This window comes from Gymnoscopelus braueri (genome assembly GCF_963280865.1).
Source record: "Gymnoscopelus braueri genome assembly, chromosome: 13".
NCBI lineage: Eukaryota > Metazoa > Chordata > Actinopteri > Myctophiformes > Myctophidae > Gymnoscopelus > Gymnoscopelus braueri.
The window spans coordinates 15534416-15555940 of NC_137615.1; the positions used below are offsets into that span (position 1 = coordinate 15534416).

Genomic DNA, 21525 nt, shown 5'->3' on the forward strand with positions numbered 1-21525 from the left:
GTATCGCTGCGCGCCGAGCAGGTAGGCCCCGTTTTGACTCTCCCTCTCAGCGCCATCCTCCACCCACCAACCGCTACTGTCCACACCGACATCATCACCGGCGGCAGCACCCCAGAGGGACGGTGGAAGGAAGGAAGGAAGGGAGGGAGGGAGGGAGGGAGGGAGGAAGGAAAGGAGAGGTAAGGAGTGACCCGGGGGAGAAGAGAGGACAGAAAGGAAGGGATGAAACTGGACCGCTTCCACTGGAGGAGGCGGTTGTGTTTTGCGGAGGCAAGGAAGAGGTCGGAGAGGAAAAAAGGGATCAGAGGGGGAGGCTAACAGGAGGGAAAGAGGGGGACGGGGGAGACAGGGGGACGGGGGGGACGGGGAGGCCCCTGTGCTATCCGGAATGCTGTCTGTGTCTGTCTGTATGTCTGTTCTCACACAGTCGAAATCAATTTGCCATCAGGACTGTCACTGTGGAACAAAGAGAGAAGGAAGCTTGCCAGGTCGGACACACTCAGAGAGAAATGGAGAGAGACAAGACAGGCACAGGAGTAGGGGGGAGGGGGTGGTGTGTTTGAGTGTGTTTGTGTTTGAGTGTGTGTGTGTGGGGTGGGGAGGGTGGGGGGTGGCAAGGCTTAGTTTGGAGGTAGGCATTGTAGGAGGAGCAAAGGAATCTACTTCCTCCCACCCATAGCTGCTAACGCCAAACAAAAGCGCCTGCCGCCATCTGGAGAATTTTTACTTCATGTTACCTCATCGATGGGCAAAAATAAATGCCACGGCCAAAAAACAAAACAAAACGGTTTGGTATCGATGAAGTCACCGAAGTAATCTCCATGGCAGGAGTTGGGTCTGTAGTGTTCCATCAGTAAAGGAAAGCCTGGGAGGGGTGAATACACCCCCGTAGGGACTGTGCCAACCCAGAAAAAAAACAACAACAACAACAACATTCGGAGACATAATTATGTGACACGACTGGAGACGAAAAGCCCCAGGCTCACAAACAGTGATGATCAGAATGATGTCAGCATGATGTCTGCTGTCACAACACGAAATCCAACCAACCAACCAACACGTGTGCACATACACACACACTTATATGTAATTTCAGACACTCACACCCTTGCACAAACACACTCAAACATAGATATACAAGAAAAGTAATTCCCTCATTAAACAGAGATAAGAAGCAGAATAACCCCTGACTTCAAGCAACCCTACATTATCGCTCAGACACACTGGCCAGCAATACTCTGGAACTAAACTATAATTTAATATACTGACACTGGGCTTCTTATTTAAAAGGCCTACAGTACTTAAAAAAACAAACAAACAAAAAAGCAAAGCAAGCAAGAGCAAAGAGGAAAGGACAGAGAAAATACAAACGATTCAACATAATATTGTAGAATTTTGATACGATTGACATTTAATAAAGTAACAATTAAAAATGTATTAATTGATTTGAAACTTGAATGTCTCTTGCCTCAGTGCAGAGTGGACACAATGTTCGGGCAGCTATGTAGCAGTCCCTCCAGCATATTAAAGCATTTTAATCGATCAGGTACAATGACACGTATGATCCCATGTTGCCTGCTAAACGAGATAGCTCCATCTCCATCTACATCACTTGACCCATTACAGACAGCGACACCGATCTTACTGGTCTCTACTCAGACGGTGGGATAGAATAAGGTCTTACCTTGTGGCGAAGCGACTGTCGTAATCCTCGAGGGCAGGCTGAAACAATCAAGAGATGGAGTTTTAATCTCTTGTTAGAGTTACAAACAGGAGACTGTCTGCCATCCTACGATTTGACCAGCAGGTGGCAGCAGGACCTAAAAGAACCAGCCCACCAGCCCCCCTATCAGGCTGAGGGGGGGGTATTTTAATCTATTTGTCTTGTTTTTAATGTCTGAACTCTATATTATTGTGATGTCTTGTTCTTAATTGCCTTATTATTTCCTTTCTGCAAAACAAATCTACCTTCGGGTACAAGATTAAGAACACTTGACCCCTTACTTCTGTTGAAATGATTATGCACAGTGAGTGAACAAGGTGGGTGTTTTTCAATTAAACCAATCAAATTAAGCCGATCAAAAGGAGGCTTCAAGTGAAACATGAGCTATTCACCGACTACCCACCTGTGGAGCAAAGCCTGCCATGCTGTAGGGGCGTGGGCGGGTCTGTGCCAGGCTCTGTGCCAGCAGACGGGCCGTCAAGCCATAGTCAGGCATGGGCAGGGACATGTCACTCTCCAACAAGTTCCCTGTGCTGCTGCTTTTCCCATGGTGCAGACTGGAGAGGTGAAGACACATACACATTACAGTACATCCAATACAATTGAACCACATTAACCCTACTAGAGTCCCTATTTTTGAATGACTATGTCATTCAATTTTATAGATTTTTCCCCTTTTTCTTCTTCGAAAACGGCAGATCTACGTGAGCTTCTAGATCGGCTGTTTTGGAATATAATATAATATATGTAACGCAAATCGAATTCATACAATAAAATGGGGCTTAAAGGGATAGTTCACCCCAAAAAATACTTTTTGTCTAATCGATTAGTCACCCCATGCAGACTTGAATTCATGGATATGTTTTTGTCGCATTCCTAAGCAAATAATTTGACTCCTACCGGAACCGCTGCCGGTCATCAAATTATTGGCTTAGGAATGAGACAAAAACAAAAAAATATCCATGAATTCAAGGCTCCATGGAGTGACTAATCGTATAGAAAGAAAAAAAAATTGTGGGTGAACTATCCCTTTAAGCGTTAAAAGAGGAAATACATACTAACGCACACACTAAGTCACATACTGTAATGCATAGAACTAGTGTTGCACTGGCCTCTGCAGGTTGAAACTTTCAACTAGGTTGCACAGCTGACTTCACCTGGCCACATCCTAGTCATGATGTAACAGGACCCATTTTTTCTCAGGTGACAACAATGGTTAAACTACTACTATCATGTCACGATTGGGCCATGGCCAGGTGTGGCCAGCAGTGCAACCTGATAGGCTATGTACTGTACATAACTGTAGTCCATGGTTTCCAGAGGGTGGCAATAGTGGCATAGCCATTTCCCCCGTAGTTTTGGTGGTGCAATTTGTGTTTCCGGTTCAAATTGACTGCTCAGCCAATCAAAACAAACTGGAACAGGAAAAGGGTATGCTACCTTCTGAAAACCTGCGACTACAGTTATGCACAGCACCTATTGAAAAATTCAGAGGCCAAAGCAAAATGTCCTTGTGACAGGAACATTGAGAGTATGATTAACTGATGACCCAGCATGAAAACAAGTTCATTACTGGATCATTAACTGGCTGTGAAGACTGCACCGAACCATGTCCTCAGGACAGAAACTTACTTCACTCGGAGCTTCTCGTTGTCGCTCTCGGGCAGCACGCGCGTGTAGGAGAACGGGAACCAGCCACGCCTGAAACGCAGGAAGTGAACGCTGTGCTCATGACACGGTATGCACTTCAACTTAGGCTTTGATTAGACTGCAGGCAAATCCAATTTGTTTCTCAAATCTGATCTTTAGGACTGCCTGTCCAGTGTCATTTGCAAGTGATTGGATCAGATTTGTGACAGACACTGTCGACCTATCTGGATTGTTTTCTGTGGTAACAAACGTCTCACAGGCTCACAAGCGCGAGCAATGCTCTGTAGTACGATGGTGTCACTGCGAGCGACACCGACATACAACAAAGTATTAATCAGGCTTTGGTGTCCGAGTGTCCAGGCTGAGACTTGTTTAAAAAATCTGATTTGAATTAGCATTTCAAAACACCTAAGAAAAATCAAGTTCTATGTGCTTTTTGCTGTTCAATCTTGATAAAAAAAACGCAATCTGATTCCGGATAGGCCAAAATTTGATTTGGGCTGCCAGTCTAAACATAGCCTACATACCATATTGAGGTGGGACAGTGGGACTTCCCAACCCACATTGAGATACGTTCCACAGCAGATACAAACACAAAGCAAAACGGTTCCTTTATTTATCGTTTGTTTGTTTTTTTGCCCGGCAAACAGCAATCGATGGCCACTCACATCTTGTTCTTCTCGTTCTCGCCGTAGTGCCAGCCGTCACGTGCCTCAGGCACCAGCAGTGTGATGATATCACCTTCGTTGAAGCTGAGAAGGGTGCCGTTGTCCCCTGCGGCGTGGGAGAATATGGCCTGCACGCGCGCCCGGCCGTTCTTCTCCAGTCCTGCTGCCATGGAACTGGACCTGGGCAGGGTCCTGGTCTCTCCTGAAGGAAGAGACAGTGATGAGTGGACATAGCTGACCCGACATCATAGACTTGGCCACATGAAGTCCGAGATCCACACTGTTACTCGATCCCGTGTGCATATTAGACAACGACAGCACATTAGAATGCTGTGGTGAATCAGATTGCAACAACCCGTCGTAACGATTTGAATGTATCTGTATTAAGTGCAGTGGTGTAAAGTAACTAAGTACATTTACTCAAGTACTGTACTTATGTACACTTTTGAAGAATTTTTACTTTATTCGTATTTCCCATTTTCAGTAATTTTACTTCTACTCCACTATATCTCAAATATTGTACTTTTACACACACTACAGCTTTAGTTACTAGTTACTTTGCAGATTTAGATTATTATCACAAAACATACAGGACATTAACCACTTCAGACCTATGTATATTTCGGCCATTTGAAAATAGTCGATCTACAAGCTCACAATGCATTGTGAGCTTGTAGATCTGCCATTTTCAAAAGATTTTTTTTTACATTTTGAACTTGTGAAATGGGACCTTCTGCTTTCGGTACTTTAAGTATATTTTGATGCCAATACTTTTGTAATTTTACTCAAGTACATTTTGAATACCGAACTTTTTACTTGTAACAGAGTATTTCTACACTGCAGTATCGATACTTTTACTTAAGTAAAAAATGTGAGTACTTTTTCCACCACTGATTAAGTGCAGCGTGCAGCCAGAGAGACAGGACTGAAATTTAGCCTGGAATGTATTTCTCAAAACATGATGGGAGACCAAAAACAGAATACAAGCGCTCCATCAAACCATTCAGCTTCTCAGTTTGTTCCTTTTTACGGCTTGGCTCTGTAGGAGGCTAGCCCTCTATAGAGAGTCAGTCTGTGTGTCCGAAGTTATCCCACAAACTGCTGGACCGACCAGAACCACATTTCTTGTGCATACTGCCAGTAGGCTAACTTAGAAGCTCCACATTTGTTTTCCCCCCAACATACTTTTAAACCTTTTGAAATATTTAACTTTAATTTCATAATGGAAGTCAGAGGGGCTCGGATCAGGCTGAAACCTTGCCCAAATTTGGAGTTGTACATCATAGATATGTCATAGACGACTGACTGTTATAGATGTCACGGATTTCCTCAGCCGGGCCACATGAAGTCTGAGATCCACCTTGGAGCCACGGCCACGCTGTTCCCGTGTGGATCCCGAGATCCACATCATGTTTTTGTTTTTTTAAGCCCTCGTTCAAGCTCCTATCCTTCACCAGCTGCTGTATGACGGTGCTCGGGATGTCTTACCCACTGGATTCTTGGTCTTGGCAGGGGCAGGCCTGCGGACAGGCAGGGTGTTGGAGTAGACCTCGCTGACCTGTCTCTGAGGCGGAGGCTGGGCCTGAGGCTGGGCCTGGGGAGTTGTGGGCCTGCCCTGGGACACAGGCCCTGCCTCTGTCCAGTACTCCTCGCCGTGGACTCCTGTCGTCCCGTTGACCATAGACATGCCTTCTGGCCCCGGGCCCATCAGCCTCTGTATGACACAGGACAATGCGTGTCAATCTATGCCAATGTGTAGATATACAGTTCATCTCATACAAGACTTCACCATTAACAAGTATCTTGTTAATAGCACAACTGATGTACAGTAACGGATATGTTATTAGTAGTCAGCAGTTAATGCTTATGTTTAATCGATTAAAATAATATACGTTTTGACTTGGGAGCTCAGCAGGGCTCGGGAATTGATATTCAGTGAGCATTCATCTCTTTAACTTTCTTCCGCTGACTGTTGCCCAGCTTGAGTTGCAGGGCTCATTAATAAAAGTGCCAGCGTTAAAGTGATGCCAGAGAGACATTTTGTTTATTTTGCTTCCCCACAGAGGTGCTAAAGGTGTACTAGCTGACAGTGTGATTTAGTTCATTAGCGTCTTCACAGGAAGCTTGCTACGGACGCGCACAAAGAAGCAGTCCCTGGATGTTTCTGAGCGAGAGACGATAATTCATCTCCCTCCTCAATCATGTTGTCGGCCAAACAACTCTTAACTCTGAATCAGAGCCTCTTTCTCGGCCTCGCCACTCACCGCCTGGTGTCCCATGCCGCCGCCCATGAAGACGGCCAGTTCTGGGGGTACAGGGAGAGGCTGGGCCCCTGGTATAGGGTCCGAGATGACCAGGTTGGATTTGGAGCTGTGCAGGGGACTGGTGCCCCCGAGGGAGCCCCCACCAGAGCCCATCTGCTGGGCTAAGAGCATAGCCCTCTCAGGCAGCTTGTTGGGATCCGAGCACGCCTGCTGCCACACTGGGATCTTCTGGGTCAGCAGGTCTTTACCCTGGATGGAGGGAGACACACAGACAGACTTACAACACTTTCCGGATAGATTTCTTTCCCCCTCTCTCACACACACATTTAACATCTTTATTTGCGTTCACATATAACGAGAAATTCTTGAACGCAAACAATAGTAGGTGCACAAACTTGGGAAACTCAACAATAACTGTTTCAGGACACAGATCGTGGATACAGGAAGCATCGTCTCCTCCATATGTGGCGACTGCCAATTATCACAGACACTGAACAGAGTTTTGCCAATGCCTTACCTCTTGGCTTGGGCATAATAGACCCTCCCGCTGAGCAACGCTTGTTTGAAAGCGAGCCTCAGTACAGTGACTAGAAACATTATTAGACAGAGCTTTCCAAGCATTGCTCACAAGTTGATAGTACTGTAAGTATTGGTAATATGTGTTGGTCTAAACTACCTGTAATCCAGAGGTGGGAATTTGTGTAAATTCATTCTTTTAGATCAGTAGGGTTAAATACAGTTATATTATTGCATTTTGAGGGTGTATGATGAACAGATTCGTTTTTTTATTTCCGGTGATAATTTGCACCGGTTAAGGTGTGTTGAAACACCATAACGGTGGTCTGGCATGTTGAGCCATTTCACTATGACTCACACGGTACACTTGACATTACTGCTGGCTATTTTAACAAAGCAGAAAGTGGTTTGTTTGATTTTCGAGGAAGCCATTTCAGTACTGCATGAAAATCAACTTGCAGAGACATGAAACATGATGGGTAAGCTAACATACAATTCAAACTCAAAGACATTATATTTTTCATCAAAGTTATGTTATCCTTGCATTTTAATGAAAATAGATTGAAAAAGATTGATTAGAAATTAAATTCATCAGCTCCACAATTATTATTATGATATATATCAGGTAAGTTTGGTAACGTTTGAATGACTATGGAGAAAATGTAAACTTGAAATCAAAAAATAAAACTACAGTATTAACAGAAAAATGGGCCGTTTATGCATGATAATATTATGGCCAAAGCTGTGAATAGACCAGTGGTTCTCAAGCGGTATGCCGAGGGGCACACTGGCGTACCTTGGGATTTTTAGGACAACCACACATTATTATTGCTATAGAACTATAGAAGATGTTATGAATTAGCTTTTAATGTACTACATCAGTGCATAATGTGCACTCATTGCCCAATACAGAGGCAAATTCCGCTTTCAACCTGTTGTCCCTATTTATGTCATGATAGCTGAAACTTTTACATTTATTGATTTATATTTATTTTTCTTTAAATGTTTGTCACAAGTTTTCAAGAATAGCTAAAATGGCAGATTATTAGCCCACCCAACGCATTGCATCGTCAGCTGATTTCCTCTCTAGTTCTTTGGACTGGAGAGAGGATGTCATGTCAGAGAGGTTTCTGTGAAGGGCTCATCATAGTTGGCCATTTCCTTTAATAATTAATTTATTTCAATAAAGGTTTGCAACTTTGCATCGAAGGACCACTCTGGAAATAAGTGTTATTCAGTCAGGCTTTTAAGTGCTGTCCTCTAGGCTTTTAAGTGCTGTCCTCTGGGACTCTGTGACATGATACTCCTTTGAGTTATTGTGCCTTTAAATTCCTAACAAAAATCTAATCAAAAATGCATTACATCCTGTTCCAGAGCTTCCATCAAGTTAGCCGAATCTCTCTCTCTCACACACACACACACACACACACACACACACACACCTTTATTTGCGTTCACATTTTTGTTGCCAGACCCAAGGGGTCGGGCTTACATGAGGCTTTGTATCTGTTTCGTCCATACATGGGCAGGGGTCATTTGTCCCCCGGCCCCAGCCAAAAAAAAGTTCGTGACGTCCCCTTTCGTCATACATGGGCAGGGGTCATTTGTCCTCCGGCCCCAGCCAAAAAAAAGTTTGTGACGTTTTCTTTTGTCACGAACTATTCATGACATCATGAACTTCAGTTATAAAGTGGTTTGTAGGTGTGTTACATACTAGGACTTCATTTTGGGTCTGGCAGAACCAGGTCTCCTGGTCTTGTAACAATACATTCTTGAACACAAACAATAGTAGATGCACAAACTTGGAAAAAACTCAACGACAAGTATTTCAGAATACAGATCACGGGTACAGGAAGCATAACCTCCTCCATATATGGCGACTGCCAATTATCGCAGACATTGAACAGAATTTTGCCAATGCCTTAGCTTTTGGCTTGGGCATTCCTGCAATCTGCAGGCCTCTCACAACTGATTCATGGACATTACCGAGGCTTCCAAATGTGAACACAAGCAGTTTACATTTGTAACCAAGCTGCATGATAGCATCCTTAAGACGTTGGTACTTAAGCACCTTGGTAAGGAATGCCTCTTCCAGGCTGTGATCAAATGTACATGCCACTTCCAAAATGGTCACTTCTCTACTGTCCTCATCAACAACAACAACATCTGGTGTATTAGCGGTGACATCTGAAAAGGCATCATTTTCATTATTGCGCATGAACATGGCACACACACACACACACACACACACACACACACACACACACACAGGGGAGTTCTCACTGAAGACGTTTCACACACACACACACACACGGGGGGAGTTCTCACTGAAGACGTTTTATATAAACAGCAGCAGATGGTAAATTAGCCCATCATAAGAGGAAATGTCACTCAGAAATACACATTGTCAAACCTAATATATACACATTGTCAAACTAATAAATCTGCAGTGTTTTGATATCTCACATACTGTTATTATGAGTACAACATTCATGAGACCGCTGACAAAAGCTATCAACTGCATTCCCTCCCATCTGAAAGTGCTTAGCTGTTTACTTAGAGCAGTGCTTCTCAAACTGGGGTCTGGGGACCCACAGGGGGGTCCTTGAAGGGGGCGTTGGGGGTTCCTAGCAAAATGAGTTGATATACGTGTAGCATCAAAATCAGTTTAACCACGTTAACCCTACATGTCACATTGGCTATTTGAAAATACTAAATAGCAGATCTACTGTACAAGATCACAACGTGTTGAGATTCTCCATCTCCTCTGTGTTCTCACTCAGGGCTCGAGGTTTTCCTTGAATGTGAGTCCTTGAACCCCCTTGCACCCTGCAGAGCTACAGCATTCTAACAATGGTGAGTGGGCAAGGTGGAGGGACGGACTGGAGGACTAACCAGCCGCCCACTCAAACAACCCTCAGCCCTGGGACATGACTCTCTTCTACCTCTGTACAAATGGAGCTTTGTGGACAGACACATCAACACATGTGGATGTGTGCTAATAGAAAGAGACACACACACACGCACAGAGTGAAGGACAATATCTCCCCCTGCCTCCCACGCTCTCTGCCTTTGCTTCCTCTCCCTCGCGCTCTCTCTCTCTCCTTTTCAATCTCCCAGTCTTTCATACAGGAACACGCACAATTTCCCAGAGAGGGCTCTTCAGCTTGCCCAAGGTTGAATCCATCCCACACACACCCCCATCCTGATTAATGGCTCCAGACTCCATGTTGAAACAGCACCACAATAATGTGCACACACACACACACACACACACACACACACACACGCACACAATCTTATTCCAGCCACCTCTTAAAGTCAGGCAGTGCACACCCACCAGAGAACCCAGGAGACAGACAGAGACGTGCGCGAACACGCACAGACACACACACACCCTCTGAAGAGTACACTTGTCATTTCCAACGCTTACAAGCTCTTTACTGAACATGAAAAACTATTTGCATCACATTCGATTTCATTTAAAGAGAAATGCTGCTGTGTTTCATTTCCATGGTTCATTGCCACCCCTTTGTTTTGCATTGCCAATGCATGAGGTGTGAACGCACGCCAGCGGGGGGGCAGAAAGTTAATGTCCTCACTTTGACAAAAATATCAATGGTTCCAATCACAGTTTATGGTCCATTCATAGCCTTGGAGAAAGTCATTTGCTGAGATATAAAAAGGAATAAAAAAAGTTAAAGAGGCCCTTTTCATGAATCCTAAAGTTAAATTAAAGCTGCAATCTGGGACTTTTCCCGAAAATAGCATTATCTAAAGCTCACAAAATCTTGAATCTTACCTTGCCATGGTAGGCACTGCTGTTCTTGGCCACGGCGCACTGACGGTCCACCAGGAAACAGTATCGCCGGCGTTCCTCTGACAAGGCCGTCTTGTAACCCTCAGCAATGAAGGTGTCCAGTTCACTCTGCTTACTGCTGATGGTCTCCACAAACTGCAAGTCAACAGGAGATCATACTGTTACCCTTAATTTACTGGATAATACTGTTATCATAGCAGATCTACAAGGTCACAACAATGTGTAGCATTGTGACCTTGTACATCTTGACTTGTACATCTGTTATTTTCACGACATATTTTTTTTAATAATCTTTCATTAACCCACTGAGACCTGAGGTCGATTCTACAAATGCCTTCTATATCAGTAGTTTTCCAACTTTTTTGTGCCAAGGACCCCCAAATGTATTTGGCCGCGGACCCCCCCATCTGAAAATGTTTTGTGCCAGGAAGCCCAGAATAGAAGATATGAGTAAAAATAAATCAAAATTATTAAAAAATGTTCAGACACTTTCAAAAAAAAATTTCAAAAATAGCAGATATTTCAAGCTCACAGCGCGATGTTCTAAATCCTAAGAGTTTTCAGAAAAACTTATGTTGCTATATATATATATATATATATAGCTAAAATCTAGAATGACACGGTGCTTTCCCGGTTTTAATGGGTTAATCAGAATCGACAAAGGTTTGGCCGCTGACTGATAGAACCAAAAGACCCTTACGCGTTTGTAACTCTTGAGAATGAACAATTGGAAGCAAATGGGTCCATTTGGTTCCATTTGAACACTCTCAGAGTTAAATTAACACTGGAGGGTTTTTCAGCTCAGATTGGGGTCCCAGAGATGAAATATCACACGGGGGGTCCTTGAAATTAAATCGGTTGAGAATCACTGCTATAGTGCTATAGAGTGCTACGAGGTGACATACTACAGATTTCCGGGGGAATGTTAGCATGTTAGCATTGGATTTTAGATAAATGTGTTTTGTTCAACAAGATACAGATCAACAAACCATTTAACATTTTGTGGAACCTTTTGGAAATCTTTTTAAGTGTCCGCCTATAAAATAGGGATGCAAGGTTGAAAGTAGTTAAAAAGCCACTGACGAATAAAAGATTCAAAGCCGACTGAGCTGAGATATTGACAGGAGCAATTTATACATTTTATGTATTTGTTCATAACATTTTCTTCACCATATTTGTTCACCATCAGAGTTAGATTGAGACTGTGTAGTTGTTGGCGAGAGGGTGAATAAATAAAAACAGGTTACTACTCCCACGCAGGTGCCAGTGATTTTCTTGCTGCCGTGGAACTCAGTCCTGTCCTGGCATTTTCTCACAGCGTGAACTCTCGCAAGGAAATGTCAACGTTTACCGAGCTCATTAACTACACATCACACACGCACGCACACACACACACACACACACACACACACACACAAATGCCATTTCCTCTTCTAACAACAGAGGTTCCCTGTAGCTGCTTCACCCTTGCTATTGACTTCTATAACTATGGCACTGCGCGTGTGTGTGTGTGTGTGTGTGTGTGTGTGTGTGTGTGTGTGTGTGTGTGTGTGTGTGTGTGTGTGTGTGTGTGTGTTATATGTGTCAAGCCAGCCTGTAGCATATTCAAAGAGACACCTCTTGGTTTCTCTCCAATCAATGACACCAATCACCTTGCTTCACCACTTAAGCCCTGTATAAATTGTTGCACAACGAATAACAAAAATAGCCGATCTACAAGCTCACGACAGGCTGCGACGCCTTAGTTGTGAGTTTGTAGATCTGCTATCTGGACTAAAATACAGACCCCTGGGGGACCCCGATCAACTGTAGTATACAGGATTTAATTGGTTAACGGATTTTTCTTTGAATGCTGGCTACATCCCTCCCACCTGTATTGTTGGAACCCTATTGAATACAAGTTCAATAGGGTTCATTTGGTGAACTTTAACCTACACTGAGTCAACGTTCCTGAGCGGAGGAGTCACACATGGCAGGAGAGAGAGAGAGAGAGAGCGCGAGAGAGAGAGTGGGAGTGGGAGTGAAAGAGAGAAAACATAGGCAATGCATTGAGATACAGACTGACAGAAAGAGATCATGTTTGTGAATTCTCTCCACGTAGCCTACTTTAAAATTCCTGCCAACGACTATACACAACATCAAAGACAGGAAACCCAAATGCATTTCATTTTCCAGCCACCAGAGCACACTAGTTCTCCACTATTGATAATCACAAGATTATTTGGCTGGAAGGATCTTTAAAAAAAAAAGTCTATTGAACAAAACCATTTTGAGAAATGGCCCTGCTGTGCATTAGCAACGCTGTGCATTAGTGCGCTGTGCTTTTTGGAATAAATCTACCCACACCGCTAAAACACAAATCCTGAGCCGACGGAAGCACTAGGAATGGAGTTTTCCCCTGAGAGCAGCTTAAAGACCCGTTCTGTTCTTTTCAGTGCAACTTAAGTGCGAATTAAGCACTTTCAAAAACGCCTCAATTATTGGCGCAGTTCTGTCCCGAGCACAGTGTTCATTTCTAGACTGGGGCCTGGTTCAGTATCGGAAAGGTTGTGAAGGGAGGAACGTTTCGAACGAGCAAAGCGATCCTGTATGTCACACTGAAGCCTGTCACGTTGAGAACTCCCTTTTTCCCCCTCTTTCTCCCTCTCTCCTGAAATGTTAAAGATAGATTTATATATATTTTTTTGGTATGAGTCACACTCAATACTGCAGAGAGAGAGAAAAGACTATAGTCCGATTTATACTTAGTCGTACTAAGTATAAATCGCATCCGAGGCGTGTTGTGAGCTTATTTTCGACGCGTGACACTGTTGCACGATGGAGCATAAATAAGGCATATAAGAGAAGAAAACGAGAGAGAGAGAGAGAGGGAGAGAGAGAAAAATATGCTATGGCTAGAGAAGACCGCATTAGCATTTGTGAATGGATCGGAATCCGATCGTATCACGGACAGAATGAGACGCCCGGCATTCAATTAGGGGATCGTCTCAGTTCTACCTTTTATTAAAGGACCCTGACTTTCTGTGGTCCATGACTCATTGTCTGCCAGCCTCCTCTCCAGGAGCTCTAAAGCCAAGCTAATTAGAGCTGTTCAACCAGTCCGTCCGCTCCTCTCGTCGATTCCCTATGGCCCAATTCTCACACCATTCAAATGAAAAACCAGTGTAACCAAGGACAATGACAATTGTGAAGAAAAGAAAAAGTGCTAATACATCAGAATTACCTCGGGTTACATTATCAGCTGGAATGGTGCCGAGAGAGAACTCGGATACACATTAATCAACATCTATACATAGGTAGATGGCACGTTTGCTGCTTTTGAACAGCTGTGCTTAATGACATCATCAAGTCACTTCTTCAAAAACCTACAGGCTAGAGACTCCAATTATAAAGGAGCCATAATTGGTGACTTTGAAATAATTTCACCTCTTAATTCAGACAGCTCATACAGGCAACATGGGCTAATGAATTATTAGGGCAACTTAGAAATAGCCTAGAAATAGACAAGATTTGCTGTTTTTTTTTTGCACAATGCTTTACATTTGGACAGTAGCCCAAATTAGCTGATGTACAAGCTCACAGCTAGTGAGCTTGTAAATCAGCTATTTCCGCCAAATATGGCATGCCTAGAACAGTGATGCTGGAGTAAATGTGGTTAATGTGTGCATATCGCTACACATTGTGTAAAACATAACGATTTCACTCAACCCTGAGAACGTTCCACCACTTCACCAATACTACACATGTCAACGCTCCAATCAAATCATTGCCACAACCCGATTATTCTCAGTAATGGAGGTAATAGTGTGCAGGTAAATGCACTCACTTTAGGGGAGCCATGCCCTCTATATCATGGGTTCCCAAACCTTTCAGGCCGCGACCCCCCAAAATAATCATATTTGAACTGGGATCCAAAGCATTTCCTGGTACAGGTTGGCTTTGCTGTTCCACCCTTCATCACCGGTGCTTTTGCATACGGTGGTTTATGGCATTGGTTCTCAAAGTGGGGTCTGGGGACGGGGTCACAATCATTTTAACCACTTTAACCATTATTGTATACTTTGGCTATTCAAAAATAGCAGATATACAAGCTCACCGCTCAGTGTCGCGCTATGAGCTATTTTTGAAAAATCTTGAAAATGTTCGCAAATCATAGAATGTATTTCTTAAAGCCAACATTTGTCACTCAAATCTTTGCTTCTGGGGGTCCCTGGAACAAAACATTTTGAGATGGCCAAATACATACTGTATAAATTTGGGGGTCCTTGACATGAAAAAGTTCCATCTCTACTATCTCTACTTGACACAATCTGATACGAGATATGACATAATCTAACCTAAACACATGCCCCGCCCACTCTCTCCCTCTCATATCCAATACAGTGAGAGCTAGGTCGTCGTCTGTTGTTACTCTCTCTCTCCATCCAGAAACCTGTGCCGTGGTGAGGCGTTTATCTGGACTAGGCCCCTCCCCGCGGCGCCTCGGTCCACTTGACTGAACCACATAATGAGGTAGTTAGGATTTTTGGCAAGGGGCTTCGCACCACATGCTGAGAGGTGTGTAGAGAGAGTGAGATGAGATAGCAGGAGGGAAACGAGGGTAAGGGGAAGAGAGATGCTGAAGGGAAGAGTGAGCGGGGCTGTATGGGGGGAAGAGGCAGAGAGAGGCAGAGGCAGAGAGAGAGAGAGAGAGAGAGATGAAATGAGGAGAGCTGTCACACTCCCCATCTGCGTCTGCCGTCAGCCTGAGCTCAGACATTCTTTACTTTTTAATGAAAAGAGAACAGATAAAAACTGAGATCCCGGGGTGTCTTATCTGCCGACATGACAGAGTCAGGGGGGATTTCTCATATATCTCTATGGCCACCTCCGCCAGATACAAACACAAGCAATCCTTGAGCGTGCGTTCATGTGCAAATGACATGATATATACACTGTATATGTTCTGCCTCGCCCCTGCCATCAAAGTTCTGACTGCGGCTAATTTTAATACTTCAGCTTATTACTGAAGTTTATTCCATGAAGAAAAATTGTCCCTATATTCTATTCCCCTTAGTAGTGCATCCTGTTTTGTAAGTGGGATAAACTGTTGATTCGGCCCATTTGTGGTATTTTTAGGTGCAAGGCTGGACATCCATTTAGGTTCATTGTCCTTGAAAATGGTATAAAAACCAATTAGTTTGAAGTCATTGTAATTCATTCTTGCCCAGTAGCAGAGTGGTTAATATCAGTGCACTGCTTAGTACTGGTGGCCGTTGCTAGGCTACTCTGTATACTAAGGTAAATAAAGTGATAGTTTGGAGTGCTGTCATCGAGAGATAGTCATTTGCATTCTCATGATGCGTTTTCCCACAATATGGTGCAATGCCACACCATTTCTTATTTAATTATTAGTTGTATCTCTTTTTTTCTGTATATCCAACTGCGGTACTGCCACGACATCTGAATTTCCCTCATGGGATCAATAAAGGTAGGTAGATTAAGATAGGTAGACCTGCTGTTTGCCACCAAGATTTCTGTGATCAAATACTATGAATTGGCAATCACTAGAATGCCTGCATGTGGTACAATTGAAAATGGGTATAATTTTCGTCTTGCCCGCCCGTGGTTTGTGATATGATCAGTAAAAGTGAGCAGACTCACAATGAGAACAGAGATTGCTTTCTGCCTTTCATCTCCATCAGAACAGGGCGTGTGTTATGAGTCCGGGGTCTGTCAATTGGGTCAGTCTCTCTGTGCAATAAGGACCCAATATGTTATACTGTGTATAGTGTATAGTTAAAGAGCCAAAGCAGACCAGCGCTGGAGACCAAATAGTCTCCTTTGCGCCTCCAACCGGAACCGCTGCCTACCGGTCCGCTGGTCATCAAATTATTGTCTTAGGAATGCGACAAAAACAAAGCAATATCCATGAATTTTTGTTTTCATGGGGTAACTATTCGATAGAAAAAAAGTAGTTTTTGGGGTGAACTATCCCTTTAAGTGGTATTTTTGTGGTTATATTTGTTGTGGTACTTAAATAAAGTTTAAATGTTTATAGAGGTTATTTTTTGTTTGTTTATTAGATTCGGTATGACGTTCATCCAATGATTACTGCTTTTGCTGTGTTCTTCGTCAAACCCTTTGGTTAATGTCACATTATGTGAAACTTCAGAGAGGTGTGGTCGTCTAACGCCTGAAACAGTCTCCAGGCAGACGGCTACCTGCAGCAACATGCCACATTAGTCCTGTTCCTCTCTTCTCTGTGGGAAGAGATTACTCACTCCAATACACTGGAAAGCACCCCTCCGCAGAAATGTAGGGCTGCTGGCAGTGGTGGAAAAAGTACAAGATAAAAAATGCCATGTCACAAGTAAAAAGCCTGTATTAAATATTTTACTTGAGTAAAAGTGCAAAGGTATTGCCATCAAAATATACATTACTTAGAGTACCATAGTAAAAGTACTCCAATAAAAAAAGAAAATGTCAAACCTTTTAAAAGATTGCAGCTCTACAAGCTAGATGCGACGCGTTGCAAGTTTTTAGGTTAGCTATTTTCAAATAGCCGAAGGGCCTAATTTATTAATGTATGTTTTCGTATCAATAATCTAAATCTACAAAGTAACTAAAACTGTCAACTAATAGTAGTAAAGTAAAGAGTACAATATTTGTCTCTGAGATGTATTGTTGGAATAGAAGTATAAAGTATCAAAAAATGTGTAAAGTAAAAGCACCTCAACTAAGTACATTTACTCAAGTGCAGTACTTGAGTACCGTAATTTTTGCACTATAAGCCGCACCTGAATATAAGCCGCAGCAGCTAAATTGAATGATTTGTACATATATAAGCCGCACTGGACTATAAGCCGCGGGTGTAAAATCCATAGATTTAGGAGGTCCCCTAGTGGTGTACTTTTTTTCCACCACCGGGCTTGCTGGCTGCTCTACCAACTATGAGCCATGAAAATGACAGTTTATAATGCAGTTTATAATGCATGTCCCCTGGCACGGTGGAACAAATACGGCACGACACGGGGGTCAGATCAATCTGAAATGCTAAGGCATACACACTCGCCTGTGTGTGTACGTGCGCTTGTAATGAGAGCCTTGGGACTTGCCCTCTTATTTTGCTGTAGCCGGACGAGGAGGTGGGTTTTCACGCTCAGTGAACTCCGGAAAACGCGGAATCCCTGAACGGCAGCAGGAGCAACGTTTCTGGCCCGAGTATCGATTCTCCTAGAATGCCGCTGTCATGGTTGGCCACACCTCACAACCAGACCAACACTGGCTCAGTAATTACCCCGCAAGCCCTGGCCTGTTAGCTCAGTGGAGCTGTGCGCCTCCAGCCTTCCCCCCTGACGCATCCCAATGCAGGAGCAGCAGCCACTGGCAGGCCAGGGATGGCGCTTCAGGCTGTTTGTGTGCTACGTTTTGCACTGACAGCAATATACACACACACATATATTGCTGTCACACATATTCCCTTAAGCCAATTTTATTATAGGATATACACACATAACAGTACATACGTACATAACAGATCTACAAGCTCGCAACATGTCGCAATGTGAGCTTCTAGATCTGCTACTTTTGCCACACGACACCACTGTGTGATGAAGTATAACATTGGGCTTATTGGTTTTTACACGCCATCGCTTGACGAAAATAACAGATTTTCAAGCTAACAACATGTCCTATCGGCAAGCAACAGTGAGTATACATGAGTATACATGAGACTCAGGCCCAGGTTTGAATCGAACCTTTGCTGCATGTCATGCCCTCTCTCCTGCATTTCCTCTCTCTGCTCACTGTCAGTGTCAATAAAGCAGAAAAAAGCTGCCTGTGTGTGTGTGTGTGTGTGTGTGTGTGTGTGTGTGTGTGTGTGTGTGTGTGTGTGTGTGTGTGTGTGTGTGTGTGTGTGTGTGTGTTTATTACTATACATGTGAGGACCAAGTGTTCCCACAAGTATGGTAGAATATGAGAAATAGACGTTGCTTTATGGTTGTAAAAAGATATGTTTACAATTAGAAAAAGATTCAGGTTAGGTTTAGGATTAGACATTTAGAAGTTTGGTTTAGGTATTAGAGTTATGCCTGATTTACACTTAGTTGCGCGCTGGTGTCGTTGCCGTTACAAGTGGCACAATGTATTAAAAATGTATACAGACCATCAGTGGTACATGTCATTAACCCATTAAGACCTGGAACGCATCTGTGTCACTTTAGATCGCTTTGGCTATTCAAAAATAACAGATATACAAGCTTGTAGATCTGCTATTTTTTTTAAATATTGAAAAAAAAAAATCTATTTTTTTCAAAAAACTGTTAGGATTTAGAAAACATTTTAAAGAATCGCCTCAGGTCTTAATGGGTTAATGTAATTAAACTAGTAACTACATTTTGCAGTACCATGCTAGCAGTTCAACTAAATAAACATTTGCACTGCAATTTAAATAGTGTCATTACTTGTCTTGCCCTTTTTGGTGTAGTTAAGTCTACCAACAATGTTAGAGCCATAAAAGCAAAGAAAGAAAGGCTGCTTTTTTCTTTCATCCTGACCACTGAGAAGGCATGCCCAGACAATGCAACTCAAGCTGTGCACAGCATAGTCCGTTCACAGTTCTACCTACTTGTAAGTAGCTTTATTTGCTAAACTATTTATCCTGAAAGCACTTTGGCTATAGATCAACTTCGTCCAGTGTGACGTAACCGGCGGCTTGCAAAACGTTCCAAGTAGCGTCCCCAACAATGCAGAGTGTTGCTGTATTTGTTTATGCATGCTCAAGATCTGGTCGGATGTTCACTGCAGCTCATACCAAGCCTCTGCTATTTAGAATTCCCACTCAGGTCACATGTTGCGTCCACCCCCGTTCTTGCCGTTTTGTGCACTCTGCAATCTGCTATCTGTTTTTTTCATGAAGAGTGAGCTCATTATTTCCCAGTGCGATTCAAAACTGTCCACTTTCCAATAGTTGCCCACATGCGCAGATTCTCCTATTAAGGCTGATGGCATATTGGGCCTTCTGCAGAGCCCATATCTTTTAATTGATTCGTTTCTCATTTTGCCATTTCTGTACATTGTCACTCTGCAGAATGCTTGGGATGAGACGGTAATGGTAAAATGCTTGTACGTTATGTACTGTATGCTTGAATGAGGCTTTTCAAGCAGCCTCTCCAAACAATCAGCTCTCTACTCTTGCCTTGTATTTTTGTGTTTGGCAAGGGTGTGCTTTGGCAGAGGGAACACAAACACAGACATACAGTATAATTACAGAATAGACGGCCGATTTGAGAGACATGGAGCTGGTTCAGATGACTGCATCATAGGAATACTGGAGTACACTATAGTCCAGGGTCAGGCCAATCATGCCTTGGAGGTGCAAACGTTATACCACTTTCAACCCGGCGTCCCTATTTTGGGCATGTCATCATAGGTGAAAATGATTGGCTATGTTCCTGTAGATAAGTTTTTTTCGCCATTTGTCCTACGAAAACGTATTTAGGGCAAAAACAGCCGATCCACAAGCTCACAACACCTTGAAATGTGACGCGTTGTGAGCTTGTAGATCGGCTATTTTCAGCAAAGAGATTCAGTGTAGAGGGAAAAAAGGAGGGGGGCCAATTATAGACCCCTGGGGGACCCTGGTCAACAAAGTGTATAGGGTTTAAGAGGTTTAATAGTTTAAATGCAAACAAACAGTTGGGCAGAGCTCAGGCCCTCCTGCAGTGACTCACCTGCATTTCTTTCTCTCCATACTTGGAGGGGTTCTTGCTTCCCTGGCTCTTCCTGCGTAGCTTCTTCAGCTCAGCCTGGCATTTCTCCAGACTCTCCCCTTTGGTCTTGTGTTCCACCTGGTACTTCTTCAAAGCAGCCTGCGGGGGGCGATAGAGAGCACATGAGCACATGGCTAGATCTCCCACAGAACCAAAAGAGTAAAAAAAATAAATAAAAGACAATTAAAGCCAGGGGGAATTGTTGGAGATGCGGTCACAGGAGATATTGAGGGTCTGGCACGCTTTGTGAATGAAGATAATGATAGGGATAATAATGGTGAGGTTGAGCTGGATTTGACATGTTAGACAAAACTACTTGGGTGGGTTCGCTCCTCCCAATCGTAGACAATTATGTTATGTTAACTGTTTAACGTTTTACATTTAACTTTCATTCACTGTTGAGTAAATTATCGAGCCGTAAACTGTTTGTTAAATGATTACCCTCACAGGGCCACGAGGGACATGCACAGCAAGACTTTTAAAATGTCTAGGTTAAACTATGCCATCTACTGTATGCAGACAACCATGGTGGAGAATAGTCATTCAGTCTTCAATTAAGCAGAAGCAATCGTGTCAATCTGCTATGCAATTTAGATCTTGTGAAAAGTTAAGAGTTTAGTTTGCAGGGTCATGAAACACTAACAGAACAAGCCAATATCCTTAGCACCAAGCGCAAATGAGCTGCCGTGTTCCCTTTAATTAAACACAAGAGCCTTTCGACCGGTTTGTCAGACCGCGTGTTCACTTCACGGCCCTCAATCAGAAAGCCAAATTCGACGCCACAGCCACATTAATGAGTGATTAATTGTGGTCACGACCTGTCTGGCCCTCAGATGAACTTGGGTACACTGGTTGAATGTGACCTTTGCCTCTAAACGGTGATGTATGAGAAATGCCCCTCTTCATTGGTAACTTATGTGGACTGAGGCCATTTTGGCAACTCAGCGTTTCAAGGCTGTGCCATCCCCCCAACTGTGAATGATTGAGACGAGTTGGAAAACCGTGGGTAAGTCATTGTTTCGGGTCACCAGGTCAGGAGATAAAAGGCAAGAGAATTTGGAGATTGATTGTGAGAGACAGAGAGAGAGAGAGGGGGACAGAGAAGGAGAGACAGAGAGAGAGAGAGAGAGTG

At 43.4% G+C, this 21525-nt stretch overlaps 1 protein-coding gene across 2 annotated transcripts in view; it reads right to left on the minus strand.

The window, feature by feature from the left end:
- Positions 1-21525, minus strand: part of LOC308097886 (BAR/IMD domain-containing adapter protein 2-like) — a 68679-nt gene that overhangs the window by 6366 nt on the left and 40788 nt on the right. For both annotated transcript variants that reach the window (XM_080445992.1, XM_080445993.1), the window contains exons 6-13: positions 20355-20492; positions 10624-10776; positions 6306-6554; positions 5530-5755; positions 4042-4243; positions 3356-3424; positions 2127-2280; positions 1685-1722 (exon numbers count right to left, since the gene is read on the minus strand). In XM_080445992.1, coding sequence (XP_080302118.1) covers positions 1685-1722; positions 2127-2280; positions 3356-3424; positions 4042-4243; positions 5530-5755; positions 6306-6554; positions 10624-10776; positions 20355-20492 — 1229 coding nt within the window. The remainder of the gene's footprint in view (positions 1-1684; positions 1723-2126; positions 2281-3355; positions 3425-4041; positions 4244-5529; positions 5756-6305; positions 6555-10623; positions 10777-20354; positions 20493-21525) is intronic.